Consider the following 12,001-nt stretch of genomic DNA (forward strand, 5'->3'; position numbering starts at 1 on the left):
CAAACACCAAGCGGAAATGGAGACTGGTGTCTGCCCCTTTCAAGGGATCTAGATTGTTTGGCATGTCCTTGAATCCAATTTTGATAGAGGCCAGGGACAACAGAAAAGTTTTGCCGACTCTCTTACGGAGAATTGATAACCGTTCCTCGACACCTTTTTTGGAGACCTTGTTTTTGTCCCTATGGGGGGGGGGGTGTCAGGCTTTCAACGGTCACAGAGAGGATTTGGCCAGGGACAGTACTACTAGACAGGACAGTACTACCAAACAGGACAAGGGTTCGCAGACAGAGCCAGACCACGCTCCCAATACAAGCGGCCATTTCACGGGGGGGGGGCAATTGCTCCTTTCGCTGCCAACACTGACTCCAGGGACACAGCTCCCATTGGTGGCCAACTAGGTCTTTTTGCGGGCCAGCGGGAGCAGACAACTACAGACACGTGGGTCAGTGAGACCATAACATCCGGTCTCTCCATAGAATTCTCCATAGAATTTTATCCGTTGTCCTGTATCAAGGGAAGCGGCCAAAAGAAGGATCATGGAGACTGCCATTCAGCATTTGCTGGAAATAAAAGCAGTGGACACCGTCCCAGACAAACAGCAGGCACACAGGTATTATTCCATGTTATTTGTAATCAAGAAGACCTCGGGAGGGTCGTGACCGATTCTCAATTTGAAGGAGCTCAACAAATACCTGAGGTATCAGAGGTTCAAGATGCATTCTCTTCAATCAATCTTAGAGAATGTCCAGAAGGGAGACTTCTTGACCTCCATCGACCTCACAGAGGCGTACTTACATGTCACAATCCAGGGTCACAGGCAGTACCTGAGATTTTGCTACAGCGGCAAACAACTCCAGTACCGAGCATTACCATTCGGGTTAGCATCAGTGCCCATTTTGTATTTACAAAATGTCTAGCAGCATTGGGGGCCTCGTTCAGGTCCAGACCAGTCCGGGTACAGAGTTACCTGGACAACATTCTGGTCCAGTCGATGTCTCATGCAGAGTCAGAAAGAGACTTAAGCATCACAGTGCATTGTCTGCAGGCCCATGGCTTCTCCATCAATGTGCGGAAGAGCCATCTCACACTGATGAATCGCCTGTTACATCTAGGGGCGATAATAGATACAATGAGCTGTCAGGTATTTCTGTCACCACAGAGGCTAGAGAGCATCAGGAGTTTGGTAACACAGGTCCGCTCGACCAAGGTGGGGCCACTCGCCTTACTGGCAACCTTATTAGGCAAGATGATTTCTTGCATAAACATAGTTCCATGGGCAAGGTTACACGCACACCCTCTGCAGTGGTTCCTACTACCATTTCAGAGGTTGGGCCGGAGCACATCTCCAACCAGAATTCAGGTTCTGGCAGCGGTATTAACATCCCTCCGCTGGTGGGTTTCCAACCGCTTGACAAAGGGATGCTATTTCAAGGTCCAGGACTGTCAGATAGTCATCACGGACGCCAGTCTGGAGGGCTGGGGGGCCAATTGTCAATACCTAGTGGCCCAAGTTACATGGTCAAGGACAGAGTCATGACAGAGTATCAATTGTTAGAATTGAGGGCAGCTTGATTGGCTCTCAGGACATTCAAGACGTATTTGGCGGGCCACTATGTCTTCTTACCGACAATGTTGCTGCCAAGGCACATGTGAATAGACAGGGCAGCACACACTCCAGACTACTGATGGAGGAAGCGAGGCTCCTCTGTCGCTGGGTGGAGAAGAACCTAGTATCCATCAAGGCGGAGCACATTTCGGGCTCAGACAATGTGCAGGTAGATTGGCTGAGGAGGGCCACCATAGACCATACTGAGTGGCGCTTGCAGCCGGCATTGTTCAAGGAGATCGGGGCTTGCTTCGATCATCCGATCATGGACCTTTTTGCATCTCCGGCAAACAGCCAACTGCCTCGATTCTTCTCCCGGTTTTCAGCACAGGGGTTGGAGGGAGTCAATGCCCTTCATTGCCCTTGGTCCCAAGGACTACTATACACATTTCTATCTATGGCGTTGATACCATGGGTGATCAGTCAGATTCTACAAGAGAAGGCGGATTGATCCTGATAGCCCCTCATTGGCCCAGACGCCCATGGTTCGCGGATCTGGTCTGTCTATTGATCACCGACCTATGGAGAATTCCGCCTGACAGAATCTCTCAGCCAGGGGCCATCTACCATCCTGACCCAGAATGGTTACATCTGACCATGGAGCGGTTGAGCAGAGACTTCTGACGGAATGGAACTTTTGGCAGGGGTCATACAGGCGATTCAGGCAGCCAAGAGGCCATCCACGGCGCAAATTTATAATGCCACTTGGCATAGATTTAGTCAGTGGTGTACCAACCGGACCATTGAGGCCACTAAGGTGTTGGTCCCACAGCTGTTAGATTTTCTTCAAGACGGACTGGACAGAGGATTGGCCCTGGCTACTCTTCGCAGGCAAGTAGCAACTTTGGCTTCTGTCCTGTCATGTGGGGTGCAGGAGCCAGTGATACGGTGCCCGGAAGTGAGGAGATTTCTGTGGGGAGCCACTAATTTAAAACCTATGGTAGTTCACCGTTACCCCACTTGGGATCTCACTAAAGTGTTGCAGGCGCTTACCAAGGCTCCTTTCGAGCCGCTCAGGACTAACCACCTAACCTTTCTCACATACAAAGTGATTTTTCTAGTGGCCATAACATCGGCCAAGAGAATATCGGAGCTGGCCGCGCTCTCCGTGAGGGTGGATTTATGTATGTTTCGCACGGATCGAGCAGTGTTGTGGCTGGACCCTGCTTTTGTACTCAAGATCAACTCCTGGTTTCACTAGGCCCAGGAGTTGATCTTGCTGAACCTCTGCCCCAACCCGTATTGCCCCAGAGAAAGGGAATGGCACTCCCTGTATGTCTGGAGAGCCTTGCGGATCTATATTAAGAGGATGAGGGCCTTCTGTAAAACGGAGGCACTCTTTGTGTCGTTTTCACTGACAACAATGGGTAGAGATATCCGCATCAACGATCGGCATTTGGCTCTGGGTGACCATCACCAGAGCTTATGACACTCAGAACTTATCGAGGCCAGGGGCAATTACAGCGCACTCTACCCGGAGTGCTGCTACAATGGCAGCCTAGGCGATGCAGGCTTCGGTGGAAGAGATCTGTAGAGCGGCTACTTGGGCATCACCTTCACCATTTATCCGGCACTATTGGCTAGACTCCTTCACCTCGGCAGAGGCTGCCTTTGGCAGACGGGTCCTTCATCATGTTCTGAGGACGACCAGTGAACAGGACCAGATAGATACCCTCTATCTGGACAGCCAGCTTTGGTATGTCCCATGCCTGGAGTATCGAGTCCCCTATCCAGAAGATAGGGTGTTAGTCCTATCTGATACACCCGTTTTCGGTAGGGGATGAGATACTCCAGCCCTGCTCTAAGTGGGTCTGGTCCGGGATTCCTTTGGGTGTTGTTACACGTGATGCATTTGAAAGCCTCATGAGGACTTCGTTGAAACTGGGAGTATCAGGAGAGGATGTCTCTTCAATTTAACCTCAGTCTGTAGAGCTAGAAGACAAGAGTGATACCCATGCCTGGAGTACCTTGTCCCCTACCGAAAACAGGTGTATCAGGTAGGACCAACACCCTATTTCCATTATTCTAACTGTCCAGAATCTACAGAATTTGTAGATGCAGTTCTTGAATTGGATCTAGTACAAGGGTATATTGATAAGGAAACAGTTTTACATAATCTAGTTGGAAACAATCCAAGTTCTTGCAATTTGCTTATATCTATGTTGTCTGATTTCTCAATCATATTTAATAATGGTATGAAAGAAAGAGCTTCTCATTTTTAGAAATTGTAATGGTTTAATAATGAATGAATGCAACATGGGAATTTGAATGATTTCAAGTCTAATCAGTATCTAAAATCAAAGCTGTAAATTTCTGACCTCATTTCCCCTAATCAAATCATATATGGCTATGGAAAAGCTTTGCAGGCTGTATCTTTAAATTAATGACAGCTGTGCTCAGTTTTACTCATGTAATAAAGCATTTACTTCCACATTTGAGAGCAGTTCATTTTATTTTTGTTACTGCTGATATATATTGGATTGCTAGTCACTGTGAAAGAGTTGACAAACTGCTTCTAATTTGTATAAAATATCAGAACAAATATTAAATTTGTATAAAACTTTTAGAATCCTAGCCTCACCCATGTTCAATTTCAGCTGGGAACTATTGTTTTTAGAAATGAATTCCAAAATAAATAGAATGAGATTTTGCAGTTGTTTGATAATGAATTAGATTCTTAATTGTATAAGAGCCATTCAAGCCATCTTCCTCTTTAAAAAGTATTAAGGTACTAAATTAAATATAAAAATGGAAATCTGAATTGGATTTTTAAATGTAAAGGTTGCAAGTTCAATTATATGTTTCATTATGAATACCAAAGAAGAGTGTCAGCATTATGCAGTACTTCCCTTTGTTCATATACACAAGACTTGCATTTAGATGTAATCAGCTCCCAATAAGAATCCATGACCTCAATGCCTTCCGTCGTTCCCTGAAAACCCATCTTTTTCAGCAAGCCGGGTTGTCTTAAGAAGAAATTTTTAAATTCTTTTAATTAGTTTGTGATTCTTAACTTTCGGGCCAAAATTTATATATATTTTTAAATGTTTTAATATTTGTATTCTATGTTTTTTATCTTGGCTGTACACCGCCCTGAGTCCTCAGGGAGAAGGGCGGTATATAAATTGGAAATTAAATTAAATTAAATTAAATTAAATTAAATTAAATTAAATTAAATTAAATTAAATTAAATTAAATTAAACTCATCTGAAGTCATTTAAGGTGCATTTCTGTTTACAGTTCAATAAACACTCAACATTTTCAGAGATTCCTTAGTTGCCATATGTCATCTCTTCCTGGTTGGTTTGTTCTCAAAGAGATAGGAGTTTAAATTTTATAATTCTTTGAAAAAGTTATTAAACCATAGGTGTCTTTAATTTTTTTTTTTTTTTTTTTTTTTTGGTAGAAGCAAACAGGACAGCTCGGTTTTTGAGTGGTATTTTTAATTTTCTATACTTCTGTGATTCACGGCGTGAAGTCTACTTGGAAATCCAGAGTGTACATGTAAGATTAATTTTTACTTTTTTTCCTTGTTAGATCTTCAGAAATGATAATTCTGACAAATTGAGTGTAGTGTATTGCGGAAAGGTTCTTTAGCTTCTTGCATCTTTTGTGTAGTTAATTTCACATTTTTACCTTTCTAGCTGTTAATCTGTTACTCGTTATGTTTTTTTTTTGTACCACTTTAGTAAACAGCTTAGCTACCACTGTCTAAAATGCCCATGAAATTACTTTTTCCTTCTAGTGAAATTTCTATTAATTTTTATTATGTTAACTAAAAACTTCAATAATATTTTTTTAAAAAGAATCAATGTATACTAGTTGGCCTTTTTACAAATTCAGCCAGTTCAACAAAAAGTCAAATTTGTCAAATTCTAAATAATATTAAACTTATTTGATGATCTTGAGCTATCGTTTTATTTGTTCTTCAACCTTCCAGACAAATAAGAGAGTAAAAGAGCCTTATGTAGCTTTTTGATGAAAGGATACATAAATCTGCAAGAAAAAAAGGCCAAGTAAAATCTGGATCCGTTCCTTTTTCTCTCAGCAGTAAAAGTTACATTGCAAAACTGCTGCTGTCTCATCTTGCCTGTAATACCACAGTTATGTTTTTTCTTAAGACTGAAAAATTGGATAACTAGAATAACCACTTGTTCATTAATTATCTAGGCGTCAGGTATGCAAGTAATGATCCACTTTTTAGAGGAATTATCCATATACCATTCAAAAGAGATAATCAATGAGAAAAAGGAAACAAAAAGACCAAAACATCTCATCACCAGGAATCAACACCTAGAGGAGTAAAGATCACCAAGATTAACATTAGACTAACAATCAAGAAATAAGCAATACCCCAACTCCAGGAACTGCCAAACAAGCTAACAGTAAACAGCCCAAGAAAAGAATCACCAAGACCACTCCCAACAATACTGACAGGGCAAGCCACTAGAATATAAAATGAGAGCAAACCCACTCCCTGCTGGCACAGATGATGTTACCTAGTTTGGATAAAAAAATGTCTGCAAGAAAACAACCAAGCTCAAAGAACAACAAGGACCCCTCATTTCAATCCTGTGCCACAAATATTCTTTAAAAGTTGAATCACTTTCCTGAAAGTCCACCTATCCTCAGGTTTAAAGAACATTCAACTGCTAATATTCTCACCTGCTGAAGAACAAGAAAAGATTTTTGAGATGTGATCTGCTACTATTGAGAAAGTGACATTTCTTTCCCATTCCTCTCTAGTTTAATTAATCATGGAGACATATATCTTGCTTTCATATATCTCTAGCCAATATTGTCAGTTCAAACTGAGAAAACCTGGAGCTTTTATAGCCTGATTTGTAGGCAGCAAATAGGCATAAATGTATTAAATAAGGGTATACTCTGAGCAGTATAATTTCACTTTTTATAGTCAGTTGCAATTTTTCTATATCAGTGGGTCTCAACCTTCCTAATGCCGCGACCCTTTAATACAGTTCCTCATGTTGTGGTGACCCCCAACCATAAAATTATTCCTAAAACCATTGAAAATATGTGTTTTCGGATGGTCTTAGGCGACCCCTGTGAAAGGGTCGTTCGACCCCCAAAGGGGTCCCGACCCAAAGGTTGAGAACCACTGTTCTATATGTTGAATTGCATGTAATATAAGTTCTTTTTCAAAGAAAACAGCAATGGAGAAAGAGCAACAACTTCAGGTGGCAATCCAGGATGCAACATTGAAGCTGGAAAAGATGGAGTAAGATAACTACTGAATAAGTATTAAAATTATTAAGAATTAGTTCATAAGACTGAAGTACTTTCTATCTGGTATAGAATTTGTAATATTTTGAAGAATGCATGTCTGAATTCTGCTTACATGCTTTTCACATGGATTCTGTTGTTAATGGCATTTGAATCAAAGATTTGCCATAGCATGTTACAGGGAGTGTTGTAAGTTGACTGGATGTTCAGTGCTTAAGACTGTTGAAAAATAGGTGCTGCTAATGAGTTCTTAGCAATTTGCCTCCTTGCAGCAAACTGCTTGGTCAGCTTCAACACAGCCTGATTTAGCACAAGCAGCTGATTGGCGGTTGGATCTGCCTCCCAGAATACCGCCTATCAGCTGTTCCAGGCTGTGGGGATCGCCACTCGCCACCCATCACTGCTGCCGCCTATCTGCGCTTCACATTTTCAGCCTCTGCATGCCCCATTTTTCGTCCGTTCCAGTTGGCGGGGATCGTCGCTGCTGCCTATCCCTGCCACCTGGAACAGGCCAAAAATGGGGCATGTGGAGGCCAAAAATGGGGCGTGCTGAGGCAGCGATAGGCTGTTGTGGCAATGGGTGGTGGTTATCTCCATGACAGGATGGGTTGGGACATGGTTAAAGGAAGGAAACTGTGATTTATTTCTATGTTTTCTCAAATTTATTTCTCAAATAAGAGAAAGTAAGATTTCTTCTTTGGTTTTTCCATTACACGTACCTCTGCTGTTCTGCTCATACCTCTTAGTGGATAGGGAAAAAAGAAGAGCTCCTTATTTGTGTGTATATGAGAGAGAGAGGGGGTGGGGGTGGGGGTCCCAATGGAAAGCATGGTTGAAATGTTTTTGGAAGGACACATTCTCACAATGACTTATTGGAACCAAATTGGTTCAGTTTCTGTAATACAGCCTCAAAATTACAGGGATTTGATTTCAGTTAAAAAAGGAATGAGATTGTGTTTTTCTTGGGCCAAGTTTCTGGAGCTACAGTCACCATTTTAGGTGCAAATAACTATTGAGTTCCCTGCCTAGGTGTGGCTTGGGTTGATAAGGGGCAATGTGTTTCTTTGTGCCTATCATATTGCTTAACCTCCCCTGCTATTTTCATGCAAAATCTTTAAATTTCATCCTCTCCACATTAAGATTTTTTAATGTTATGTATTAAATTGAAATTGTCTAAGCAAATATCTATTGAAGGATGTTTTATGTACATATCTAAAAGTTTACATTAAATATATTATTGCAGAATGTAAGATTGCCAAGTAGCTTCCTCAAAAATAAGCAGCTTTTTAAATAAGTGAAACAATATGTACCTTCTGTATGTTAAATTTATATGTCAAATTCATTTTTCTCTAAATTGAGCACTATTTCTATATACTCAGTATTGTTCCTGCAGACCAAGAAGTAGAGTTCAAGGAGCTGTCTCAAGAAATTCAAGAACTACAGCATAAACTCAACCAAGAATATCGGCAGAAAACAGTATGTGTTCTTATTACAGTTCATGTGATATCCACAAACTATGCTGTGTAGCTGTCCATTATATAACAGCTGAAGAGAACTTGTAGTAAAATATATACAGGTAAAGATAAAGGTTCCCCTTGCACATGAGTGCTAGTCGTTCCCGACTCTAGGTGGCGGTGTTCATCTCCGTTTCAAAGCCGAAGAACCAGCGCTGTCTGAAGATGTCTCCATGGTCATGCGGCTGGCATGACTAAACGCCAAAGGCGCACAGAACGCTGTTAATTTCCCACCAGAGGTAGTCTCTATTTTTCTACTTGCATTTTTTACCTGCTTTCGAACTGCTAGGTTGGCAGAAGCTGGGGCAAGTAATGGGAGCTCACTTCATTATGCGGTGCTAGGGATTCGAACCGCCAAACTGCCAATCTTTCTGATCAACGAGCTCAGCATCTTAGCCACTGAGCCACCACATCCTCTTAACTAGCCAACCTATCAGTTCAAAAGCACATAACAATGCAAATAGAAAAATAGGGACCAACTTGGTGAGAAACGTAACAGCGTTCCGTGTGCCTTCGGCATTTAATCATGCCAGCCACAATGCCACAGAATTGTCATCAGATAGCACTGGCTCTTCCGCTTAGAAATGGAGATGAGAGTCGGGAATGACTAGCACGTATGTGCAAGGGGAACCTTTACCTTTACCTATATGCAGGTAGACCCTGATTAGTGACAAGTTGCTTAATGACTATTGGAAGTGAGGATGGACCTATCGGGCTACTTTGGACCCAGATTTGAAGTTACGGATGGTTGCAACCCCTCTCCCTGACTGCATTTATAGCCATTTGCAGCATTTTGTGGTCATGTGATTGCATTTTACAATTACCAAAGCCTGGCATTTACTTCCAGTTCTCAACAAAACTGTGCCCCTAGTGAACCATTGGTTTGCTTAATGACTGCTGCAAAAAAATTGGTAAATCTTGTTGGTCATATGACTGACCCATTTTATGACCATGATGGGCAGGCTCCATTACCGTCATGACCACCTCTACTGTGACCTGCTTCATTTTTAGAATATCACATCAATGATTAAGGATTTAGAAAACATCTACATTGCAATTGTATGTTCCCATTCTTATAATTATACTTTGTACCAGAGATGTCTGACTTACAGTGAATAACAATAAATAACACTGAGGTAATTTCTTCCCTATTTCCTAGTAAAGCTATTATAAACTACTTCTGAGGAGCTGGATTGGATCAGCTATTCTCCTTTGTATGGCTCATATGTTTATAGTAGCTGGGTTCATGTCTCATTGTAAAATAAGATTCTTACTTTGGTTTGTTGAATAACCTATAGTTATCTGGATTCACATATAGGTTACTTTATAAACCATACAGCTAATTGAGATATGTGAAACCTGATCTTAATCTTACTAGAAATGCTTCAGAATATGGAAGTGTAAGGATCGCCTCTCCTTCCAACTTAAGAAAGTACGAACTCTTGAAACGTAATTGTTCAAAAGGATTCTTTTATTAAGCAGAAGTGAAAACCATCCAGCTAAAGCACAATCTGAATGCCCTTAGGCAAAGCAGTAGGATTAAAGTAGTAGGGACCCCTCCCTTTAAGTCAGAATGCAGATTTCAGCCAATACACAAGTGTGAAGATGTTTTCTTTATACTATTTCCTTTGAGAACCCGAACCAACATGCATTCCTACCACTACCCTTTAAAGTGAGACAACCCACATGGCTATCATAAAAATTCCTGCAGGTAAAGGGAATCTCAGGCTTCCTTGGCCCCAGGATATAGGTTGTAAAATATCTGATGACACAGGCCATGCTAGTAAATCGAATCCAAGTCTCCCCCTTCCTCCACTTGAATGGCAGTATCACTTTTAGGGATCTGACAGGAAGAAAATATGCATTATTAAAATTGAACGTACTGTGCTGTTACAGATAGTGAGTTGTGGTGAGTTAGTTACCTTAAGAATTAAGAGCTGTCTCCTTAAGAGATTGCATTGTGGGAGATGTGGTGAGAGATTGCATTATAGGAAATGTAGTCCATGACATGTGACCTTATCTGTGTGTCTGATTGGCCACCGAGGCTCTCTGCCGGGATTTTAGAACAAAGACCTGGCCATATGTTGAATTACCTCAGAAGAGAGAACATGCTTTCTGAACAGGGAGTCAGAACTACCATCCTTTTACACTAGGAAATGGGACAGATTATGAAATATGGATGCACCTCACCTGGACTCACTATGATTGTTCAAGGATATGTGTTCAAGGATTCCCAAATAAATATAATCTGCATGAAAACCTGTTTGCTAGAGTTTATCTGCCTGTTCCCAGTGGAGCCAGATGCCTGGGGAACAGAACAGTAAAAGGATGGTAGATGCCTGAACCCCTCCCTTTCTTTCGGAGCATTGATGGACATTCTGTTTGAGTGAAAATGCATCTCTTCTCTGTGCACAACTTATAAAAGGACTTTGTTTGCATCTAATTGAGACCTTTGCTTAGCCACGAAAGTGACAAAACTTGCTTTCCTTCTCTTTACCTGAGTGAAGTATTCTGCTCAGCGGTAAAAGACAGAAAGAGAAAGACAGTTCTTGTGCTAGCTAAGAAGATTGCCCTGCCATAAAGAGGCCCAGGGGCTGCATGTTTGAATCACGTTTGGCAGTAAAAGGACAGAAAGAGAAAGACAATTCTTGGGCTAGCTAAGAAGATTGCCCTGCCATAAAGGGGCCCAGGGCTGCATGTTTTAATCACCTTTGCAAAGTTTGTGTGCATGTTGTTTAGAAGTTTACTTCGTCAGTAAAACGAAAAGCCTTATTTTAACACAAAGTAATCCGAGCCACCTAGGCTCTTTGGAGATTGAATTTGCATGATACAAGTTGCTTCCCAGCCTGACCACTCAATGTGCATTTGAAAAGAAACAATCCAGCCACAGTGCATGCTGTTGCTTTGAATCTTGCTTGAATAAAATACTGGAAAGCTAAATCCCCTTTACAGGGCAAGCAACTAAAGCCCAAAGGAACCCAAGTCGAGGAAAGACTCTTAAGGTCTCCAAATAGGACAATTGCTTTGCAGCTCTATACAAAGGAACACACTGAAACCAGTTTAACCCAAGCATTAGTTAGGTAACAGCACCCTAGTGGCCAAAGGTGTACTGCACCAACCACCCCCAGTGGTCAGAAGGCGAACTGTAACGGCGTCTCCTAGAGTTTGCAACGCACCCCAGCGGTCAACAGGCAAACTGCAACAACGTCTCCTAGAGTTTGCAACGCACCCCAGCAGTCAACAGGTGAACTGCATCGACATCCCCTAGAGTTTGCAGCGCACCCCAGTGGTCAACAGGTGAACTGCATCGACATCCCCTAGAGTTTGCAGCGCACCCCAGTGGTCAACAGGCGAACTGCAACAACGTCTCCTAGAGTTTGCAACGCACCCCAGCAGTCAACAGGTGAACTGCATCGACATCCCCTAGAGTTTGCAGCGCACCCCAGTGGTCAACAGGTGAACTGCATCGACATCCCCTAGAGTTTGCAGCGCACCCCAGTGGTCAACAGGCGAACTGCAACAACGTCTCCTAGAGTTTGCAACGCACCCCAGCAGTCAACAGGTGAACTGCAACGATGTCTCCTAAAGTTTGCAACGCACCCCAGCGGTCAACAGGCAAACTGCAACGACGTCTCCT

General features: G+C 42.2%; 1 protein-coding gene across 1 annotated transcript in view; it reads left to right on the top strand.

Moving 5' to 3' along the window:
- NUF2 (NUF2 component of NDC80 kinetochore complex) overlaps positions 1 to 12,001 on the top strand; it is a 59,476-nt gene that overhangs the window by 19,245 nt on the left and 28,230 nt on the right. The window contains exons 6-8 of the mRNA XM_070939186.1: positions 5,013 to 5,110; positions 6,772 to 6,845; positions 8,230 to 8,326. Coding sequence (XP_070795287.1) covers positions 5,013 to 5,110; positions 6,772 to 6,845; positions 8,230 to 8,326 — 269 coding nt within the window. The remainder of the gene's footprint in view (positions 1 to 5,012; positions 5,111 to 6,771; positions 6,846 to 8,229; positions 8,327 to 12,001) is intronic.

Source organism: Pituophis catenifer, unplaced genomic scaffold (assembly GCF_029215685.1).
Source record: "Pituophis catenifer annectens isolate HBS135680 unplaced genomic scaffold, rPitCat1.0.hap2 SCAF_3, whole genome shotgun sequence".
NCBI lineage: Eukaryota > Metazoa > Chordata > Lepidosauria > Squamata > Colubridae > Pituophis > Pituophis catenifer.